The sequence below is a fragment of the Durio zibethinus genome, chromosome 27, assembly GCF_047325235.1.
Source record: "Durio zibethinus cultivar Kanyao isolate XHJ-2024 chromosome 27, ASM4732523v1, whole genome shotgun sequence".
Taxonomy (NCBI): domain Eukaryota; kingdom Viridiplantae; phylum Streptophyta; class Magnoliopsida; order Malvales; family Malvaceae; genus Durio; species Durio zibethinus.
The window spans coordinates 475818-500405 of NC_143188.1; the positions used below are offsets into that span (position 1 = coordinate 475818).

A 24588-nucleotide genomic window follows, 5' to 3' on the forward strand; every position below is an offset into this window, starting at 1 on the left:
GGGCCAAACCGCCCACTCAAAGTATTGTTTTTTTTATTGCTCTTACTGCTAATCAGGCCACGATATATTTAATAATTGGACCTCTTTTTGGTCCTGATTGGCCTAAGCTATTCACACTGACAGGGCGTTTTTCCAATTTGATACAATTGAACAAAATGGGGTAAGAATCGTCCAAATTATTTGTTTTGGACGGAGTCAACCAAGCAGAAAAGATAATGTAAGTCTTTTCTCTGATGATGCGACTCATGCTCCTTGCCAACCTCACTAACTAGAAGCACAAATGATATTTTGCGATGCAACACAAACGATGCAAGCAGCGTACGTAACAGGCACAATATGCAGCAACAAACACCCAATCACAATATTATTCGTAATAGATGGGCTGGATGGCGATAATGGAGAGTTTACCTTCAATAACTCCGTGTTTCTCGCTTCTTAGGAAGCACCATAACCAGAAAAAAATCTCTTAAATTTTACTGTGATTGAAATTTACCTGTTTCCACTCTTTGTGTGTAAAAGCACAACATACGGATTTGTTCTTACATAATACTAGTGAGTAAATAAAAAAAAAATTGATGTGCCTGGTAATTGGATGCTGCTGAAGTTAAATACTTGATGTTACTAATCATACAATACGATGCAAGCAACTGATTGGAAGTGAATATATATATATATATATATATGCATGTAAAGTATGTTTAATGTAAGTCTTTAGATATTTATTGGTCGTAATACCAATTATTCATATATATATATGAATAATTGGTATTACGACCAATAAATATCTAAAGACTTACATTAAACATACTTTACCAATTGACTGGCATGTCGTGTCTGTAGCATTAAGGAAAAAACTGCCTAATAAACTAGACAGATACAGGTCTAATAATTCAACTCATTATGTCTGTCGTAAGTGCCTTTCAATGCTTGCTTAGACTTGGTTCGGGTTTCATGAGGGCCGTATAAAAATCTTTGTGTAATTGCCCGTTTACTGGCCCAAAAATAGCCAGGACGTTTAAGTGCTGAAGTCCAAGTTTGAATTGCATGTCCATTTTTCTGAAATAAATAGCACTACATTGTGGGCCAAGTACAGGTAACAATGCATTCAAGCCACAGATTTAGGCTGGTTCAAAGTTGAACTTCCCAGCCCAGATCATCGACAGCACCCACTTAATTCACTAGAACAACTGGCAGCATTAATAATTGTCGCTGCTTCTACAATCCGTACAAGAGGAATATATGGGCCCATGGTCTTTTAAAATTCACTTTCAAGTGCTACCGACAATATGCTAAGCTTCACAACAAAACGCCCCGACTATTTCAAAATGCTACAACGAAGATAAGACAACAAACAATCTTGAGTTTCACTTGCAAGGCTAACAGGGTTGAACATTCCTGTAAATTGCAAATTCTGTGCTATTATGTGGAGGTTTGAACTTCCAACAAGTACAAAACGTTTTACAGCTCTGGCTATGGCTATCAATTAATTCACTTTTTATGTTATTCTCTTTGAAAAGCAATAACATACAACCGTGAGATTTCTAATTCCCATTGGTATTTCACTCATTATATCTCATATATATAAATAAATATAAATCTACTAAAATTTCAAGAGAACACATGAAAACAAACAAAAGTGAACGAAATTGTAAGCAAGAGCCCAATAAGCAGACTCGAATGGCAGAGAACACCAGCCAATAAATCAAGCGCGGAATTCATCTGAAGAAGGTCAAATTATGCCTGGACCTTGTCCCACTTGAGTGGCTTGACAACCTCCCAAGTGAAGTCTGGGTCATCCCGGCCAAAATGCCCATAGGCAGCAGTCTTCAAAAACCTGCCATTGCCCCCCCTCTTAAGATCAAGATTGATAGCAATCATTCCAGGTCTGAAATCAAAGTTCTCCTTCACAATCTTCAGAATTTCCTTGTCTGGGATCTTTCCAGTACCATATGTGTCCACAAATACAGATAAAGGCTCAGGCACACCAATGGCATATGATACCTGCACAATACACCTCCTAGCAAGTTCATTAGCAACAATGCTCTTTGCAGCCTGCCTGACAATGTAAGCACCGCTTCTATCCACCTTGGTAGGGTCCTTCCCAGAGAAAGCACCACCACCATGAGCGCCCCATCCTCCATAAGTGTCGATAATGATCTTGCGACCAGTGAGACCGGCATCGCCATGAGGACCTCCAATGACAAAACGGCCAGATGGGTTAAGGTGGAAAATGGTCTTCTCATCAAGGTACTTCTCAGGAATAACCGGCTTGATGACATGCTCCTTCAAATCAGCGGCAATCTCGTCATTAGTCACAGTCTCATCATGCTGAGTGGAGATGAGCACAGTGTGCACACGAACAGGCACCATGGCACCCTTATCGTTGTAATACTCAACCGTGACTTGAGTCTTGCCATCAGGCCTGAGCCAAGGGCAAGTTCCATTTTTGCGTACTTCAGTGAGGCGAGCACCAAGCTTGGTTGCCAAAACATGGCTCAGAGGCATCAATTCAGGAGTCTCGTCAGTGGCATAGCCAAACATATGGCCCTGATCACCAGCACCAATTTCCTCAGGGCGCTTAGTGAGATGGCCGTGAACACCTTGGGCAATATCAGGGCTTTGTTGCTCAATGTTAACTAGCACTTTGCAGTTGTCAGCATCGAGACCCACATCATCAGATGTGAAACCGATGCCACGGCAGGTGTCACGCACGATCTTCTCGTAGTCAACGTTGGCTTTGGTAGTGATCTCGCCAAAGACCATGACCATGTTGGTCTTGGTGCAGGTCTCACATGCTACCTTGCTTTCAGGGTCCTGTGCCAAGCAGGCATCGAGGACGGCGTCGGAGATCTGATCACAGAGCTTGTCAGGATGTCCCTCGTTCACAGACTCCGAGGTGAACAGGAAGGTCTCCATCACTTAATTTCTGCAAAACCAATTTGATATACTCTTTATTCAACTAAAAAAAATATATGCTAAATAATGTAACAAGAAATCTAATTTCCAAATTGAATGACTATATTCAAAACAAAAATAAAAACAGGCTACCAGATCTGTAACTCTAATGCATCAACTTCACAGCACTACTTACAGGCAGCATAGAGACACATGTGTAACAGAAAGAGTTAAAAAGCAAATCCGAAATAGCAAAGATGACTTAGTATTTCATAGGAAAAATATGAACTGGGAAGTGAATGACCCTCGTACACAATCAAATACAAATAGCATAACAAGTGAAGTGAAACAAAAGAGAAAGAAGAGAGTGGGTACCCTTGCTGCTGTAAGAGAAGGAATGGTAGGGATTTTGGTTATGCGGCCCTCGAAATTGAATGCAAGAGGAGAGAAGAAGAGTATTAGGCGAGTTCTAAACTTAGGGTAGAAAGAGAGTATATATAGGGCAATTTAAGAGAAGAGAAGGCAACTGCCCGGAAATAGATTCAATGGGGTGTGGTGGGTGAGATTTGAATCCGACGGTTATTGATAAACAAATGTGCTGAATGTGAGGCCGCGTATATCAAGCACGTGTCGGTGTGGTTTATCTATTTGGATTGTTGGAAAGGAGAAAGGAGGAGCAGCCGAGTCCGAGTCGGTTGGTGAGATTGATTATATTTTCTTTGGGAAATGCAAATCCCACCAGCTGTCTTAATTACTGCTGTATCAGAATTACCTGTCCCTGGACGTTTCTTATTACCATACCATTTCTGACCATTAACCCCACTTTCCATTCAAGGCCCTCTCACTACTCTCCTTTCTCATTTATTTTGACCTTTTTCTGTTGTATTTTGAGGTCATACGTAGTTGATTTTATGCACGAAAATATAATGTTATTTACATGAGATAATTAACTTAATAATTCTATTATATACGTGATGATAATGTTTTTTTGAATAAATTCGCAAAGTTTTATTTATCTTCTTTATTATTTCAGGCATTACCAACAAACATGCAATGCAATAGGTTTCATCCCCAAGAAACAAAGTTATAGGCAGTATTAGAAGCAAACATCTTCTGTATACTGTTGGACCAAAAATAAAATACTTGAAAGAACATGCAATTGCCTTTGGATTTTGGAGGTGGCCTGCGGATGATGGTTGGTGAGATAACGATGGGATGTTGCATCCTCAGTCCTCACCTCTTTGACGTTACCAACCTACCAACCAAAAACATAGTCAGATTCTAATACCTCCCTTCATCTTAAAGGGATTTTATAATCATCAAATCACTATCAATACCAAACTCACTAAACATGCTATGAATGGCATCTTTTATCATTGATAAGCATTATTTCTCCTTTTCCTGAGCTCATTTCCTAGCTTGGTAACAAACACTTGACTTCCAATCACACAACTTTCATCCAGGAGGTTAATTATCCGTTAGAAACATCATTAAACGTTCTAATTGGGATGAACTGATCAAATCACCATTGATGTTTCAATCTGTAAAAGCGCCTGCTGTATTTTTCCTTGGCATCTAGGCATTGCAATAAGAAAATTAATTTGAAAAATGTTGAGCATGGCATGATGATCATTGCTGAAATTTAGCTCTGACAATAAAAAATTGACATCCAAATTCGGGTCAAAACAGGGTTAAACTATCATTAAGCTCAGAAGTAAACTTAGACTCAACCACCCATACAAGCATGAGCAGAAAAGTAGCACTCCATCCCATAAAATTCGGGGAGAAAATCGAAGACAACCGTGCAATTGCAACTTTTATGTTTCTGCCATGAAGAAACAAAGCACATAACATAACAGAAAAGCTTACATCCACCGTCCGGGACTCGCAGCCAGACTCATTATATTTTGTTGGTTAAATTTCTAGATCAATAAAATGAGTTAAAAAGGATCCCGTAACAGATTCTACATTGCAGACTAGTACAATCTACTGGCTTGCTGCTACAATGCACATATGAATCACAGTTTTTAGCTATGAAGAACATAACGTTCGCCCTGCAGCTGGAGATTTCGACCTTGAGTAGCCCAGGGCAATTAGCTTCTCTACCAACTTCTTTTCAGCATTTTCCTGAAAAAACTCAGAAGAAAATGGGGAACAAAATGATGATATGAACACAAAGATCAACAATATATTATGTCAAAATGTCAATAGACTAGTGAAGTGAATTGAAAGAACATGCGTTGGCATAAAGAGAAAGAGGCAAAAAAAAAGGCAAAACCTCAAGCATGGGGCTATTTTTTGGGATATTGCAAGCCACAATTACATTGGGGCCAGTTTTAAGCACCGCAAAACAATCAATTTGCTTTGAATTCAACCCCGCTAATCATATATAGTAATAAAATGTTGGTAAAATTAAAGAAAATGATCCAATCGTCGAGCAATTCCAGAGACAGTGTTATCTGAAGCACCCCAAGTATGGAAGTCACGCTCACCGTATTACTCTGTTGATAGCCATAAATCTTGTTTTAGCTTTCAGCAACAAATCATAATGCTGATTAAAAGTAATGAATTAAAGAAAAACGAAACTTACAGGTCGTCTAGGAGCAGCAGCATACAAGTTTCCGAGTTTAGCAGAGTTACAGCCCATCCATGCGTATATCTATCAAATAAATAATTACTTGTAATCCCAAACTCATTAGTAGAAAAATAAAGAGGAATAGCATAACTGATTAGGAAGGCAAATGATCTGAAAGTGGAGGGGGTCACGTCATCCACGAGCTCTGTGAAGCTCGTCACTTGCACGTCGCCGAGGCCGATGTCGTCTTGCCCCACAGAAGCAACGCCTGCCGCTTCAGATTCCGACGCTTTACAAGAAGAAGAAGAAGAAGAAGACATCTTTCTCTTCCTTCACGTTTCCGTATACCGAATTAGCTCACTCACCGAGTCTAACTCTCAAAATTTTTTGGGTTTTCTACTTCTTGGCTGCTTTTGCTTCCTTTCTCTTCAGTCGATGATACCCAAAGACTAAAGCATTTTTCCCTTTTTGCCTCTTTCAACTCACGATTGGGCCTGGACAGCGGATTCCGAAAGCTCAAAGCCCTTTTTTACGGCTCTGCATTATTGGACTATAAAGGTTCAAAAGCTGAAGCCTAGTCATAGAAAAAAAAGGGTTCGAAGCCCGTATTAAGGGTCTTATTATTATTATTTATAATTAATGATAGGATCTCAGTCGTTTTCTCATGTCTATACTCTGTCTTCCTATGATTTTGGCCAACTTCCATATGTGGCATGTTGCCCACATGACTTATGGCTATGAGTTGGTTTAAGACATGAATGAGAGCTCTTAAGTTCTAACAGACAAAAGGAAATCAAGTGGATTAAAACAAATACACGAGTTCGAGATACATTGAACTTGATGTTGATGATAAACGTGGCCAATCCCAACAAAGCTCCAGGGTGTTCCAGACACAACCTGATCATTTCACCAACTCTGAAACTGCCAACATTTTGCAGCTCCAACTCCAAATCCAAGTACTATTTTCAACATCAAGTAGCTTAACAGACAGAGTTGCAGAAAGGATGACCTTGGGGACACCATCAACTCAAGCATACGGTAAGCCATGGTACTAGGACAACCGCTACGCCCACGAATCAGCTCCCTTTGATTGGTGCCAAAAATACCTTGCCTTAGCTCCCCTTATCCACCTTTATGTCCCCAACCGCCATCAACGCATTCTCGTTCTCGGCTGCGGCAACTCAGGTGCCAGCTCCTCAAAACCAATGCATACCCTTTACAGATCTCTCATTTTTATGTAACAAAAGTCCACATTTTGCTGTGTTTAATGAAGACATGGCGAACGATGGATACGAGGATGTTGTCAACGTCGATACATCCTCTATGGTCATCGAAGCTATGCAAACTAAGTACCCCAACCGTCAACAGCTAAAATGTATCCTTGTAGAATGGCTTTGTGTTGAAATTTTTTACAGTAAAATTAAAATACAAGGAAATGAAAAGTTTTTGACATGTTCTTCTTGTTATTTCTTAAATGAAATGAATTTGCAGATATTAAATTAGATGTACGAGACAAAGATTTAAATAACAGTCGGATAGCGGTGTAGCAGCCGCTATTTCACAGTCGCGTCATTATCCGTCATTGCTATTGGAGAAAAAACGAAAAAGAACTTGAATTTCATCTATAACGGACGAATCACAATCGCAAATTATGGTGTAATGGTGAATAGTAACAAATAGCGATCCACTATTGTTGCTATTCCTATTTTCATTAAAAAAAAATTCGCTTCAACGTTCTGGTGTAGGCAATTCGTTAATATTCACCGTTGGGAGGTGAGGTTTTTTTTTGACCTTTTGATGTGACTTCCAGTTCGAGAAATGATCGAGGCATTAAAATATGCACCTTGATCTTCTTGCTTATTGAATAGCCGGGTGAACGAACATCCACATGGCGGAGAGGAGTAGGGAAGAGCTTAGAATAAGAATAAGAAGATTACTATGAAGGCGCTGAAGATTCCATTGCTGTGGTCAATCAATGCTTAAAAGAATTTGCAACACACTGGCATCTAAGCCACAGAATGACGAGCTGCCTGTAGCATTTTCACACTAATGGGAAACAAAGTCGAGGATGCTAAATTTCTTCTGTTTAAAGACTTAAAATAAAAACAGCAAGAAAGAAAATAAACATCAATTTACAAATTCAGAAAAAAAAAATCACAAAACTTAAACTTTCAAAAGTATCAGTTCTCTCAAATTTAACTTCAATCAAAATCAAGTACATGTAATTTAAGGTAAGTAGTTAATTCAACACTTAAATTACCTTTTTTTTTTTAAATTTTCAAATTTACTGTGATTTTGTGTGTTTGAGATTAAATTGGACTATGATACATTGGTAGAAAGAGGCAAGAGTTATTGGGACTTAAAATGAGAGACAAGAGATGAGAGTGAGACTTGAGGTTGACAGAAGTAAGCAGATAGCACACACCAAATAAAAAGAGAACTGAAAGATGGGGATGAGGATGACGGTTTGGAGAAAAAAAATTATTGAATGTAAGGTGAAGAGATGAAAAGTTGTGTGGGTCTATACAATTTAGTCAAAAGGCAGAAGAAGTAGACTTGAGGCTATCATTGTTGAAAATTGCCCACAACATGGAGGCTGTCAAGTTTGATTTATTGTAAGTTCGTAAAAAATAATTCTCTTGACTCATAAATAATAATGCTCTTACTTAATTTATGAATATTTAATCACTTATTATATGATTCATGATAATATAGTTCAATAATAATTTGATGAGTACGATAATTAAATAATTAAATATATCATTCATTATGATTATTTATTTTTCACATGTTTATTTATCTCTTGTTATTTTTTAATTATCATATAAATAATTTTTTAAATATGAATATTTTACTATAAATATTTTTTTAAAATAAATAAAACACATGATATGATATAAATTACTTTAAAAATCATAAAATAAGAAGTTTTATGATTAATAATTAAAATTATTATATTTTATAGTAAGTTGAGCAAAATTTAAAAAAATTTACGATCGCGATAGCCGTAATAACTACAAAAGTCTCCGTTATATCCGCAACTGTGACAAATGTGACACAACCGAAAACATGACCGCTACCGCAATTTAAATCCTTGGTACGAGATATTAGTCCATTTCAAGCTGGTTCCTTTGATGCAGTTATTCATAAAAGTTCCATTTGGTTTTGTGATTGCAAGTTTTTTTTTTTTAAGCTAATTTCAAAGTCTATTTAGATGCCTACAATCAAATGATATAGAATATTTCAAACATAGTGAAGCGTAGATATTTCTTTTGGTACATAATATAAAAGCTATCCCCAATTATCTCGTTACTCCAATTTATTATACATGTATGTGATGTCTTCAAAAAAAAATTTGAGGGTAAATTTGGGCATAGATTTACAGCTTTTTTCTTGTAAGATTAAAGCTTCTGCATAAAGAAGCTTCTGGATTTTATGATTTCAAAAGCTTCTCCACAAACGGTAATGAAAAAAAGAGAAGGAAAAGGGAACAACGAGAAAGAGGGGAAGGCGACACAAGAGAGAAGAAATCACCAACCAACGAAAGTTGCAACCGGGGTTGAAGAACTAAATAGAGAAGCAATGAGCAACGGAGAGGTAGAGGGAGGGAGAATGATAGATGAACGGTAACACCAACGATTTTTATTGAAGAAAAGTAATGGTTGAGAAAGAAAAAAAAGAGAGAAGAAGCTAGGAAGGAGTAGTCGGTGGAAGCTTGAAAATTAGAGACTGTTAGAAGATGTCTCCTACCATTAGAATGTTGGTCTATTTGTTGGATCTGAATTTTTTTTTTTCATTTTCAAAACATTTGTAATAAGAAAAAAGGGAAAGAAGTGGAGATTGTGTCAATGATGGTGACAACAAAAGCATCAACTATTGTAGTGAGATGGTTTTAGTTTTGGTTTTGATTTGGTTTTTTCCACCTGCTTGAATTTTATTCTTTTTTTTAGTCTTGATTATATTTGGATTTGTTATTTTTTTAATTATATTTTGTCATTGATTTTCACTTTGGTTGTTGATATTATTTTAGGTGTAGCAAGGTTAAATTTGGATTTAAGTAATTTAGTAGCAGACTAACAATAATAGTTTAATAGTATTTTAATTGATTTTCTTTTATTAATAAAGCAAGCAACTTAAAAAAGTTAAGGCATTTATTAGAGTTACCAAAAGCTAAGACATGGTAGATTTTGTGGAAGGCAGATTTAGACGAAGATGGAAGCTTTGATGATCCAATTCAAGTTTGTAATGGTGTCTACCATGTTGCCACACCTATGGATTTTGAGTCTAATGATCTTGAGATATTAATATCATATAGAAAGTTATTGGTATACTAGCTTGAATTATATGAAACTATTCTAAGCTGAGTTTTTTGGCCTTTAATTTCTAATCTAAAGTTGAAGGTTAACATGAATTGTTGCTTAAAGTCAAAAATTAAAGTAGACCACAATCAACTTTTATTTTGCTTTTTTTTTTTTTACATTATGAAAAAATTTAAAAGAAAAAACAGCACCTAATTTTAATGAATTAAGCTATTAGTTTATATAAGGATATATTAATAAAACATAAAATTAATTATTTTTTTTATTTTCAAAATGAAGTTATAAAACCAATAATTCATGGAGTGATAAGTATAATGAAAGCATGCGCTAAAGCCAAAACTGTTAGAAGTTTAGTGTTCACTCATTTGCTACAAAATGTTATAGAACACCAAAAGCCTTCTTAGGATGAAAGCCATGAATTTATCCGGACTAAGAGAATGACTGGTTGGGTTAATAAATGCTACTAGCTTTCAAAATTCCTAATGAAAACACAATCAAAAGGAAAAAATTGCCATAATCTAATTAATTTTCATAAAATTTGATAAGAAAAGGGGGTAGTGGTCAATTTATAGGGGTTGCCTTCAAGACGACAATGAACTCTTTGTGAAAATCCTAAAGCCTTTTGAAGATGTATTGAAGGAGTTTATTTTAAAAATTAAGATTATTACTACTTATTTCCCCCTTAGGTTTTTGCTATGAAAATAACAATCTCCTCTTGATTTAAGATTTCTTATTAAGAAGAAGCCTTGAGGGGGTATGCTTTTCTTTTTATCTACTCTGCTTTTTGTTGAAATTTCTGCATTTGTATATCAACTTATTCACTTAGCTATGCAATTTTCTTTAATGACAAACAAGTTACTAAAGTTTAATGACAAACAATATATCTATTTCTATTTTTACGAATATATTTGTTACTCTTTCTATTAAGAACTTGAAGGTGTTTTGAATAATGAGCTATGTTTACTAACCACTTCAACAATATTGTGTAAATTACTGAATCAGTAATGAAACTTCCCAAAATTTAGAATGTAAAAGCTGGTTGGATCAACTCCATGAAAAGCTAAAAAATCAAGGAATTAGTTTACGAGAGAGGTTATTTAATGATTTCTTTTCGTGAATGCATAAATGATATTCTTTTATAGGAAGAAAATGCACCGCATCACAATTTTTCCCTTTTAAATGGTCTTACTGAAAAAAGAAATTGGTCAATCAATTTACAATCATTCATGCATTCAAATTCCAGCACCCCTATTTTGAAATGAGTTTTAAAATTCTTTCATTACTATAGTTAATAGTTCATCAGCAGGTTGCTTGCTTCTCTACTTTTATTCATTGTGACTTTAATAAATAAGTACAATATGTGGAGAATCTAATAATTGATGATGAACTTTAGTGTTTCTTCATCTTTTTCAAATTTCAGCATTCTCTGAGAGTTTCAATTGTAAATTTTTAAAGGTGGCATCCAACTTTGCTTTTTGAGGATTTATTTGAGCTTTTGGCATATACATATTCATTTTTGAATTGCTTGGTATTTTTTCTTGTAGCAAACCATGGCATAGTAGTATTTATACAGAATCAACGATGAAGATCTCTATAGATCTTATACAGCTACAAATGGTGACTTTCTAGTTTTGCTATCATCAATTAAAAAAACAATCAGATGGAGGGAGAAATATAGAATTCTTTCTTAAAAAGAGCTTGAAACATAAGCACACATGGTATTTTAATATGGATATGATGTCATGCGTTGACCTTGCCTTATAATATGGCTTGGGCTAGCATGGTCAAGCTTGCCATCTTATGATAGACCCTGTTTTGATAAGGTAGTTGGTATGTCTTTAGCCCTCGGTAATACTGTTTAGCTTTTCATTTTGCTACCATTTGTAATTTAATGAAACTTTCTCTGTTATTCATTTTAAATTTTTAGTTCCTTTGTTTAATATGAGTTGGAACTAGAGTTTCTGGCACAAGTTTCTTTTATAGAATTCTTTTCTATCCAAAATAGCCAGCTAGAGTATCCAACACAGACATCAATGAAATCTTCTGATTATCAGTGTCTTTGTCCCGTACCACTTACTCAAAATAGTTAAGTTATTTGTCCAAAACTAGATTACCACCTCCATTTAATGTCATTGTGTGTTATTCACATTTTGAAAGACATAGGTATAATTTGTTGTTAACTAAGTTTTTATGTTTGTGCTATATTCTATTTGTTTTGTGTGTGTGTGTGTTTGTGGCTTTTTAATTAGTAGTCTCTATAATGTGCAACAGAAGGATGATCGTAAAATTCTGAAACGTTGGTATTGGAGCTGTGTGCTAATGGATGAGGGCCATGCTTTAAAGGACAAGAATAGCTTTATGAGAAAAAAAATCTAATGTCAGTTGCTCGAAATACAAACCAGCGTCTTACGGTAACAGACACACCACTGCAAAATGATTTATCGATACTATTACCTTTTTCTCCATCCTAAAATAATTCTAGAATTGGAAACAATTTAAGTAAATAATGGTTGCTGAACACTGTGGTATTACGTTGCAATTTGTGAATCATATAGTTCACAGTTACTGGGGAAAATTTAAGTTTTATGTCGAAGCATGAAAAGTTATCAATTAAACACCAGTCTTAATGAACTCTATTTTGTCAGAGATAAATAGATTTTAGTAAAGGAAAAAAGAAAAGATTCTTATAAATGCAAAGTGTGCATTATGACAAATGTATTTCAACTTAATGGATCATGCATTAAATTTTTAATTTAGATAAAAAAAAAAGTCTTTTGTACCTTAATCTTTCATATATTCTTTCTGTTGTTAATTGAATCTCAATTTTTGTAAAAAAATGCATGTCTTGTTACCATAAAAGCTTTTGGTAAGTTTTTTTCTGTCACAATAAATAAAATGCTAGTGGTATCAAAAGCATTAGAAGATATTTTTGTTGAATATGCTTCTAAGTTTTCTACATGTTATATTATTGTTGTTGAGTGGATAGGATTTTGTTACAGGAGCTGTGGTCATTGCTAAAGTTGATGATACCTAAGCTTTTTGCCACTGAGGATGTAGACTTGAAGAAGCAACTAAATGCAGAAGATAGATAGTTAATTGATCGTATGAAGTCTATATTAGAATATGTTGTCAATAATTGTATATTTAGTTATGTGTAAATATGCTTGTACTCTTTTATGATATAAATATACATGCTATAACCCTAAATGGAATAGAGTACAATATTTGTTCTTTACAAATTCATTTTATGGTATCAAAGCAGTGGCTTTCCTTATTTCCTCATCTTCAATTCTAATCAAAATATTTATCTTCTTCTCGTATCTAAAAACAATTACTTTATATAATTCTACTCCAATAACTTTTTTTATAATATATTATTTCTTAAACCTTCTAATAACTTTTAACAATCAATCTTCTTTCATACTATCTTTTTCCTTCCCCAATATTTCTAGCCTTATCTCTATTAAGTTGAACTTAAAAAATTATTTACTTTCGGCATGATCAGATAGCACCTTTTTATTATGTAGTGATTTAATGGGGCTTGTTGATTGCACCAATGCACCTTCTCTTAAAATAATAATCAAAGGTAATGAAACCACATCTAATCTTGCATATATAGAGTGGGTAAAGAAAGATCAATTTGTTCTCTCCTGTCTGAAGGTAACATTGTCGCCAAGTGCACAAGCATAGATTCTGGGTTTGTCATCTTCTTACCAAGTTTGGATAACTCTAGAAATTGTTTTTCATCAATAATATCAAGCAAAGTTAGATTTGTTACGTGATGAGTTACAGAGTTTGTAATAAAAGAAATATGTCTGTTAAAAAATATCTTACCATGATCAAATCTATTTATGATAATTTAGCAACCATAAATCATCTTATCGCTAATTCAGAATTGATCACTCGTACTTTGAATGTATTATCAAATACCATTGAATATCAACCAGTTGTCTTTGCTATTGAAAATAAAGAGAATCCCATTTCTTTTAATGATTTGCAAGCACGGATATTAGTTCATGAGCAGTGCTTGAAAAGAATGTTGGTATTATCATCATAACCTATGAATGCCATTGTTAATTCTCATAAGACAACCATGGTAACTAATCCAAATAGTCGAGGTCAATTTTTCAATAATCTTTGCCGTGATTTTAGGCGTACTAGACATATTAATCAAAGGTATGACCATTGTAATTCTCAATCATTTCCTCTCAAAAATCATATGCCTCAACAAGACTTCTAATCAAATAACCAAGATAATAGGAACTTTTCACATTCTCAACATGCAAATCGTGCCATAAAGTGTCAGATTTGTCACCCATTCAATCATACTACTGTAACATATCAATACTACTACAATAAATTTGATCATAGTCTGAGAAATTTTTTTACTGGTCTTAATCTTTCTACTACTACTTCAAATGATACTCCACTTAATGCTCCAATAGACAATGACAATAATACCTACTAGCTGGCAAATTCAAGTACTACCTATCATATAACTTCTAATCCATCGTTGGTATACCATGCACTCCTTATGTTGGTAATGAAAGTACTTTTATTGGTGATGATAATTCTTTAAACATCACTCATATTGGTGATATTGGTAATTCTGCTATATGTCTTGGTTTTGCAAAATTGGCATTGAAAAATATTTTATTTGTTCCAGCATTAAAGGAAAATTTATTATCTATTGCTGAGCTAACTAGAGATAATAATTATGGTTTCTATTGTTTCCTTGGGGTTTTATTATTAAGGATCTTCGTGCAAAAAAGCTACTTCTGGATGAACCAGTTAAAGGAAACCTTTATGTGATTCCTACAAGAGATGTGGAGCGATTCATTAGTGTGAGGCAATGCGATCAACAAGCTTTATTCAATGGCAGTTCTTCTTCAGTTTTTAAAATAATTTGACATCGACGAATTCAACATCCAGCTAGTAAGATTATAACACAATTAAAATATAATAAGTATATTACTTCTAAAGATTTTTCCTTTTGTAACTTAACTTGTACAATTTATTAAGCAGGAAAAAGTAAACATTTGTCTTCTAGTTTATCTACTAGGATAACATCTAATGTTCTTGAATTAATTCATTGTGATATTATCGCCCACTGCTACTGTTATTAGTTTTTGCTATTATATTATTTTTGTGGATGATTTCAGTCGTTATACTTGATTTTATCCATTGAAGCGTCGTTTTGATAATATTACTTGTTTTGAGAATTTTAAAACTATGGTTAAAAATCAATTTGGCAATAAGATTAAATTTTTTTAGCGTGATAGAGTTAAAAAGCTTGTTAAAGGTGATTTTAAAAATCTTCTTAATCACCATGGTATTTCTCTTCAAATTTTTTGTCCACATATCCATAATAGAATGGTTTAGTAGAACAAAAACATAGACATATTGAGGAAATGGGCTTGACTCTGTTGTTTGAAGCTTCTTTACTACAATCTCTTTGGCTTGAGGTATTTTTTACATTTATTTATCTTATCGATCGGCTTCTTATATCAATTTTGGATAATTGTTCTCCTTTTGAAGTGTTATTTAACTCTTTGCCAGATGACAATCATTTAAGAGTTTTTTGATGTACTTGTTATCCTCATTTAATTCTTCATCAAAAATATAAGCTTTCTCCAAAATTCACTCATTGTGTCTTTTTGGGGTATATTCCAATCCACAATGGATATCGTTGTTTAAACCTCTCTATTGGTTAGATTTATACCTCATGGCATGTTTCTTTTTATGGAAATTGCTTTCCTTTTGTAGAACGTTCTAATTCTACAGCTTTTGAGATTCTTTCTCATCCCAATGACTCTTTTACATTTCCTGAGGTTAGTTCTGACATATCTCTACTCATTCCTCTGACTACAATTGTGTCAGAACCAGTACCAAATGCTTCAATCCCAAATATAACTATTTTTGAACTTAATATAATTGTGTTGGAACCCTCTGCTCAACCATGATTTGAGCCTTCCATTTCTTTTGGTTCTAGAACTATACATCCATGGTTACATGAAGTCGAGATGGTACTTAAAGGCCTAAAGTACCATAGTTTTTACATGCTACAAATTATCCATCTTTTGAACCAAGATCATTCAAAAAAGCATGTCAAGATGAAAAATGGGTTTTAGCTATGAATGATGAATATTTTGTTTTGATGCAAAATAATTCTTGATCTTTAGTTCCTCGTAATTTATCCATGAATGTTGTTGGTTGTCAATGGATTTATAAAATCAAAGAACGAGCTGATGGTACCATTGAATGGTATAAAACAAGATTAGTGGCTGTCATAACGTCTAGATCCGGGGATCTATCGCTAGATATTGACTTAAAGGAGTTGCCACCAATCTTTTTTATCTAGGTGCGATTGGCCACCTAAAGAATTTATCCTTTCAGGGAACACCTAAGTTTAAGGGTCCCTAAAAGAATAGGTTCAGATTTACTAACCAGAACATGGTTCGAGAGTTCGGTTATGTGTGAAGAAGGTTATAGCACCCTTACAACGCCCATCAAAAGATGGTACCAGCTTAAACTTGTGTTATCCAATGAGCCTTAAAATTTTACTAAGTAATTAATTATTGGAAATTATTCTCAATTGACTCTAATACTTTTAGCAGAAAATTGAAAAAATTCCCTCACCTCAGGAGTATGCAAGAAAACTACTGTCTCACTTGCAGAGGCTCCATCGTCGGATTATTTAACATTAAAAAAAATAAAAATGAAAAAAAGAATGATTGTTTTTGTGCAGAAAAAATTGATACTCTCAACTTTCCCCAAAATATTTTTTAAAAATTTTAATCTCGAGGAAAATTGATACTTTCAACTTTTCCCCAAAAATTCATTTTTGAAAACTTATTTTTAAGGAAAATTGATACTTTCAATTTTTCCCCCAAAAATATTTTTGTTTTTAAAAACTTTAATTTCGAGGAAAATTGATACTTTCAACTTTTCCTCAAAAATCCCTTTGAAAATTTATCTTTAAGAAAAATTGATACTTTCAACTTTTTCCCAAAAATATTTTTTTGAAAACTTTAATTTCGAGAAAAATTAATACTTTCAACTTTTTCCTAAAAATATTTTTTTGAAAACTTTAATTTCGAGGAAAATTGATACTTTCAACTTTTTCTCAAAATTTTTTTTTAAATTTATTTTTAAGGAAAATTGATACTTTCAACTTTTTTCCAAAAATATTTTTTGGAAACTTTAATTTCGAAGAAAATTGATACTTTCAATTTTTCCTCAAAAAAAAACTTTTTTTTAAAATTTATTTTTAAGAAAAATTGATACTTTCAACTTTTTTTCAAAAATATTTTTTGGAAAGCTTATTTTTAAGGAAAATTGATACTTTCAACTTTTCTTCAAAAATATTTTTTTTGAATTTTATTTAAAAGAAATAAAAAATAAAAATAAAAATAAAAATAAAATAAAATTTAAACCAGTAGCAAATGCTGGAATTGTTATCGGAGCTCCACCAGTACCAAAAATGGATGGCAAAGTTGAAAATGAAGGAGTGATAGATAAGCTAAAAAAAAATAGACCGGTTCCAAATGTAGGAGTTGCAGATGAACTAAATACCGAAGTTGTTGACGAAGTTGGACCAAAAAGGCTTGATGATGTTGATTGAAAAGGATTTGATGTAGTAGTCGAGGTTGTACAACTTGTACTATTAAAGGATGGCGATTTTAGGCTAAATGGAGTGATACTTGTGTTGCTGGAAAATGGATTTACAGACGTTTGACTAAACGTTAAAGAAGAGTCAAAAGGACTAATAGGCGCAGTTGACACAGCAAAGCCAGTCTCTCTAGAAGGTTAAGCAGCTACCTGTGGTCCACCTTTATCCTCTAATTGATAATCCTCCCATCACAGCTCCTTATGACTTTTATCTTTGTAAACAGGCATCGCTGATATTGACTCCAACTTTACAGCTAGTTGTGCACTACTCCCACTATCTGTTTCGGTTGTAGGTGTGTAAGGAGCTACTCTACTTCCCTCACGTTGGCCCTCAAATGGTGATTAGTCAAAGCTAGTACAGAAGATTAGGTTCCCGAAAGGAGAACTTGGGGCTACAAATGTGGTGGTTCCAAAAGGAGAACTACCGAATGTTGGCGTTGATTAGCTGAAAGCTAGGCTAAACCCAAAACTGAATGAAGAAGTAAAAAATGCTCCAAAATGAGGAGTGTTTGAAGCTCCAAAAGCAGGAGGGATGGAACCCTCAAATGCAGAACTAGAAGAACCGAAAACAAAAGTGCCTAAAATGCCAAAAGCAGGTGTGCTTGATGCTTCAAATGTGCCCCCTTGTTCCAAACACCTGGGCATTAAACACACCGAATGCAATTTCAGTGCTCCTAAATGCTGAACTTCCAGATGAACCAAAGGTAATGGTACCAAAAGCAGGGATGCTTGTGGAACTAAAGGCAGGAGTGCTCGTGGCACCAAAAGCAGAAGTACTGGAAGTAAATGTAGATCAACTTGAACCAAAAGGTGTGGAGGAACCAAATATACCACTACTAAATACAGGCTGTGATTGCTGTGTTGTGTTGGTTGGTTTGTATTGCTTGACGAAAGAAGTGCCTCATTTTTATTCTTTTCTTTCTGGTGCACGAAGGGAAAGGCTGAATCTTTTTCTTGGTTAAAGATCCTCAATACAACCGAGTCTTTGACTGAGATCAACCAATTGCCAGATTCAAATGGAACCAGGGTCTATCCAGACTAGATAATTAGCCTCTTCATCTAACCCTTAAAAGTAGGATTTTTTGATCGAATGAAGGAAGATAGCAATCACCCAGACTATACCGCTTCAAGCAGCATCCTAGCGAGCAGGTTACCGACTTTCATAAAGCAGCTCACGCCTTCTCGATACTACTCTAAGCAGTCCCCTTGCTAATAGAAGACTGAACCCCTTTTGACTTTACCTTTTTCCTTTCCTATTTGGATTCTTCTTCTATCTTTTCTCCTCCTTTTAACTTGTATATTCATTGTTGATATATAGACCCATGTTGATAGAGTTTCAATTCAATTCCAATTAGTCATCCAATGCTAAAGATTAGCATCTAGATAACAATCATCACAATCACCAAGCTTAATTTCAATCTTTCAGCTTTTTTTTTCCTTTTTTTTAATTAATCAGATAATCAAAAGAAAGAAAAAGAAAATAAATCATAAAATAAAAATAAATATGATAAATATGAAATAAAAAAAACCTAAAATAAAAATGAATAAAAATCCCTGCAACTAAGCTAGGATTAGTCTCAATTGACAAAGGATCTCGGATAAAATGGGGTGTCTACAGCTGCCCCTCTTTGTACATTTTTTGTGAAACAAAAATTGTGCAAAGACGTAGACACCCATTAAGACTCAATTGAATTTTTTTTTTGCCTATTTTGTTTTGCTGTTTTTTTTTTTTTTTTTAAATTCGATCAAAGCTCCTCTAAGTAGATGCTCAATAACTTTGAGAAACATAAACAAAGCTCCTCTAAACAGAGGTAATTTTTTTGTTTTTTGTTTTTTTTTTAAATTTGATCAAAGCTCCTCTAAGCAGAGGCTCAACAATTTCAAAAAGTAAATAGCTCATCCAAACAGAGGCACCACGACTTTTGAAAAATAAATTGCTCCTCTAAACAGAGTCACCACGACTTTGAAAGTAAATTGCTCATCTAAACAGAGGCACCACGACTTTTGGAAAGTAAATTGCTCCTCTAAACAGAGGCACCACGACTTTGGAAAGTAAATTGCTCCTTTAAACAGAGGCACCATGACTTTGTAAAGTAAATTGCTCTTCTAAATAGAGGCATCATGACTTTGGAAAATAAATTGCTCCTCTAAACAGAGGCACCACGACTTTTGGAAAGTAAATTGCTCCTCTAAACAGAGGCACCATGACTTTGGAAAATAAATTACTCATTGACAATCATGTCCAAAGGAGTTATAGATCGTGATCGAAGAAATTTTGTAATGCGAACTCAAAGATTCACAATTTGAGTTCAACATTCACAGGTTCAGATTCGCAAGAACCTTCCAACTTTGTAAGAATTTACTGAAATTTAATTCTCAAGATTTCAGTTTCGTTCAAATTTGCAAGATCTCAAGATTTGCATTTGTAACTTGTAAGACTCGCATCAGAGATCCTTATTTGAATTTTGGAGGTTCACATCCAAAATTTCAAGGCTTTTTAAAGGTTCGCATTTGGCAAGCTTAGGATTCACATCCAAAAATTCAAAGCTTCTCATTTGAGTTCAAAGGCTCAGCAATAAAACAAAGGTTCTCATAAAAAAAAATTAGAGATTCATATCCAAAAAATGAGATTTACATCCAAAAGTTTAAAACTTTTCATTTGTTCGAAGATTCACATTTGATGAACTTTAGGGTTTCACTCTTCAAAGATTCTCATTTTGAAACTCAAAGATTTTCATTTGAGTTCTCAAAAATTTCTATCAAAATATTCACAATTTCTTTTTCAAGTAACTCAAAATTTTGCATGAATGAACGTTATGACCAAAGATGCAAATGCTTTCTTATTGATGCAAATGTGGCAACCTATATTCTCATAGTGCCATGCATGTCCAAACAAAGTTTAATTCATCAAATTATGTGTATGTACTATTCAAGCAATGATGCCACTTTGATGCATGTAATACGAATGTCAATAATATCATGAAATCCTAAATAATTGTGGAATATGGTCCTCAAGACCCTACCATCTCACGTTCTCCCTTGTTCAGTTTCTCAATACTTTGGAATAAGCTTCATCAATCGATCATCACTTGACTATCATTCAATGAACTTTTCAGCACTAACAAATTTCAAAACATCCACCATCACTGGGTCATTACTCATAAGTGTCTCAGCATTAACCATTCCAAAAAAAACTTTGTTCACTGATTGTTTTTATCATTCAATCATAACTTGCAAGTCATATCGACCAATTCATCCTTGTACTCATCACTTGGTTATACCATTTTTCAAGATTTATCCCATCATATTCTCCATTTGGTCACATTATATATCTTTCCAAATCATCTCTTTTAGGTTTCTACCATTTCTTTATTTTGTTACCACCATCATTTTAGATTTTTTTTTAAATAAATGCAAGACTCTTTTAAGCACATATTCATTCATTCATTATCATTTCAAATCTTGACAAATACAATGCAATCAAACATTTTCTCAATTCATTCTAGGGGTGTAACAATAAGAGAACACAAGGTGAATTATGGTAAAGATAATCAATGAAGATCTATTTTGGTACAAAACAAATGGGAAAGGAAATAAATTGGATACATGTCATTGGGATGAATGGTATGTCCAAATGATGAATATTCAGATAATTTTTAATATTAATCTAGGATTCTTTTTCAAAAACTCATTCCATTTACTGTTGAAGCCATCTTGAGCTTGGTGAACTTTGTCTCAGTCTTTGAGGGATTTTCAGATGTCTTTGATCTTTCATCCATGTGAACCATTTGACCTGGACATTTTTCTACCAAAATCACCTTTTCAGGTTTCCAATTTGAATCTTTTTTTTTTCTTTTTTCTTTCTTTTTTTATCATCTTTTTTTTTTCTCATTTTTCATCCATTGTTGATATCTTTCATACATCCAACTTTAGAGTAATGTAGCATGATTCCATTGTTTCATCATGAGCATGCCTTCACTCAACATATGATCATTGAAGTTAAGCATTCATACTTGATCCAAATGGGCTTTTCAAGGTTGTAATGTAGGTCAAGGTGAGGGATCATAAAAGAAATGGATATAATAGGCTCAAAACATATATTAAAAAAGTTCAAGACTGAAGGATCATTTGATGCAACTTGACATTTTGCCCCCACATAATTTCACTATTTTTCTTTCCTCACACAAAGGATTCTCATTACTTTACCCCAAATCATGTGTAGTATTTTTTCTTTTGCTTTTTTTTTTTCTCTTTCATCTTTGAGACCTTTTGTGATTTTTTTTGTCAAAAATTACCCTCCAGTATAGAGGGTGATCCTTGGTTGGGGTTCTTTAGAAAAAGAAATCATAATAGGTTCAAAGGGGTAGCAATTAATGGTTTTTCGAGTGATAAAAGAAAGATGGCCATTTTTCATCTCAATTGTGAATACTTTTCTTGAACGTCATCTATTGAACAAAGCTCATAAACCTGTATAAAAGATTACACATCTTCAAGACATATCTATTTCACCTTTGATAACAGCTTATTTTTTGCTCAAATTATCTCCTCATATTAATATGGATGAGTTCTCAAAATTAAATCCTAAAATTATTGTTATCATTGTCTAAATATTCATCATCTGAAATTTGAGAATGGAAATGTAAAGTTATGAAAGGTAACAGAGCATGGAATAATGGTCGAGTGAAAGAAAAAATGTAATGAATAACTTGCCTTTATTAAGATGATAACAAGTGAAATCATATACTCGAAAAAAAATCCTAAAATAACAAAAGAAACCTTCAACCAGCTTTATCTCCATTCTTTAAAATTATCCCCCTATACGATCAGGTGAAAAATCTTTATTGACATCTTGCCCCTCAATTCATTGTGACTCTCTGGACCTTTTCTGTTCTTGACTTTCACTCAGAACGCTAACATTAGGTGTTGTTGCTTTTCCTTGATCAAAACTTACCATTTTATCATTGATCAATTATTGTACCTTATGCTTTAAAGCAGTGCAATTTTTAGTAGAATGGCCAGTAATTCCATAGTGGTAATCGCAGTGGGCTGTAGGATCATACCACTTTGGATAGGGTGATTTAAGCGGCTCCACATGGCTGGAGGCAATCAAATGGCTATTGTAGAGTTCTCGATATAACTCTGTATAAGTTATAGGGATTGGATCAAATACAAATTTTTCTCGAGTAGTCCGTTGTTCCCATGAACCACTTGCTGGGTTAATAGGGCGAATTTGGGTTCTTACTGGAGCTTGAATGTTAAGGCTATATGTAAAACTTGAGGGTTAAAAATTGATCGGTATGTGGATGAATAAGGTGATTGTGAAGCTAGCTGGTATGGGTAGAATGGGGCATTATTCACAGCAGGATAGTATAGAGAGTAACCCCTGAATTGTTGTCTATCAAAGCTCACAGCTTGAGCTTCAATTTTTTTTTTCTGATGCCTTCTTGGTTTCTCCTCCTTTCAACTTGTTATTTTTTATGGCACTTTCATAATTTCTCCAGAGATCATCATGTTGGTGAAATTCTTTGTTGCATTCCCTATCATCTTTTCATAATAAGGAGACTTCAAAGTGCTGACAAACAATACTGTAGTTTTTTTCTCAGTTATAGGAGGTTGTACTTGAAAAGCAACATCCCTCTACCTCTGGGCATACTGTTTAAAAGAATCGTTTGCCTTTTTCTCCAGATTTTGTAAAGACAAATGATTAGGGGCCAAATCGATAATATGTCGATATTGACTAATGAAGTCATGTGCCATATCGCTCCAAAAGTGAATGCAGGTTTTATCCAGCTGAACATACCATTTGATCGTAGAGCCAGTAAGGCTATCCTAAAAGACATGCATTAAGAGTTTTTCATCATGAGCATAAGTTGCCATCTTCCGGTAATACATGGTGATGTGAGTTTTGAGGTACTTTGTACCATCATATTTTTTAAATTTTGATACTTTGAACTTATGAAGAATGATCACATTAGGGACTAGACAGAGCCTAGCAGCATCAACTGTCTCATAAAAACCAAATCCTTCCACAGCTTGTAGCCTTTGTTCTAGCATACTAATCTTGGAGCTTTCTTGAGTTTCCACTGTTATATTTTCTTTCTCCTTCTCTTTCAAATCATTTAGATCAAGAATTGGTTCTACTGTCTTTTCAGTAAAGACAGAATTTACATAGCTATTATAATGTCTTGGGTTGGAAGCTGACGGTATTCCAAGATATATTGGATATGTGAAGTGTTACGGTGGAACCTCTTGAGCAAACTGGGCTTGAGGTGGGCCAAAACCTGGAGGATATAAAGGGTCAGCCACCTCTTGCAATGGGAAAACTTGTTGGCTTGCATTTTCTTCGACTCCCTTTTTTTTATTCAGGTTATTAAGAGCATCCAAAATCTTGCTCAACTCACTTTCAATCTTCTCATGTGCTTTTTCTATCTTTTCAAATCTGTGAGAATTCTCTTGCTTCATTTGCCTTGTTCTGGATCTTGTGTTATATCGATGGGCAGGATTCTCGCTAGATGGAGCTATCTTTGAACCTTTAGCACCATAATTATGATTAGAAATGTTATGCTATGCTTTATGTATGATGCTTTGATGCACGAATGAAATGTACATTTTCTTGAATGAAATCTAATATGAAATGGATTCAAATGATTATGTTAAAACATGATCATGAAAGTAATGCAGATGCATACAATCAAACAAACAACATAGTTAGTTCCATGGATGAAATGAAAATGATGCTGATGCATAATGTTACATATGATAATGAAAATGATGCACAAAGTTAAACAATCAAAATGATTAGATGAACACCCTTTTTATGTCTTAATTTCAGGGTATATCTATCATTGGGTAGAAAAGGCTCTATCTTAGGTTTAGGCACTCTTAAGGTTCACTATATGTGGTTTAAGGTCAAAGTCTAAAAGTTCCCAAATTGCTCCTTACATCCTTGTCCATCACAGACTAGTAAGGTACCCTAATCCTCACCCATTACAGGCTACAAATGAAAAAGGTTCAATTTAAGTGGGAGTATTTCGTTAGCCACTACGGAGGCATTAGACCTCACGAAAGCAATAGGTACTTTACTCCCTCATAGAGAGATGGAGCTTGGGTATAAAGCTCATGTTATGC

At 34.2% G+C, this 24588-nt stretch overlaps 1 protein-coding gene and 2 pseudogenes across 4 annotated transcripts; all 3 read right to left on the reverse strand.

The window, feature by feature from the left end:
* Positions 1-1340: 1340 nt before the first annotated feature.
* LOC111279193 (S-adenosylmethionine synthase 2) lies at positions 1341-3359 on the reverse strand. 3 transcript variants are annotated; one of them, XM_022866113.2, is made up of 2 exons: positions 3271-3359; positions 1341-2926 (listed from the first exon to the last, which is right to left on the reverse strand). In XM_022866113.2, the coding sequence occupies exon 2, from the start codon at positions 2914-2916 to the stop codon at positions 1735-1737; it is 1182 nt and encodes a 393-aa protein (XP_022721848.1). In that variant the 5' UTR covers positions 2917-2926; positions 3271-3359; the 3' UTR covers positions 1341-1734. The 3 variants fall into 3 exon arrangements, with proteins under 3 accessions (XP_022721848.1, XP_089612631.1, XP_022721849.1); XM_089756505.1 differs by having other exon boundaries at positions 3092-3359; XM_022866114.2 differs by having other exon boundaries at positions 3049-3359.
* A 1210-nt stretch (positions 3360-4569) lies between these two features.
* Positions 4570-5932, reverse strand: LOC111279195 (uncharacterized; annotated as a pseudogene). The gene is made up of 4 exons (XR_016334760.1): positions 5486-5932; positions 5324-5396; positions 5174-5240; positions 4570-5022 (listed from the first exon to the last, which is right to left on the reverse strand). The product of XR_016334760.1 is annotated as an uncharacterized LOC111279195 (transcript).
* An 11237-nt stretch (positions 5933-17169) lies between these two features.
* LOC149510807 (uncharacterized) lies at positions 17170-24581 on the reverse strand (annotated as a pseudogene).
* Positions 24582-24588: the final 7 nt, after the last annotated feature.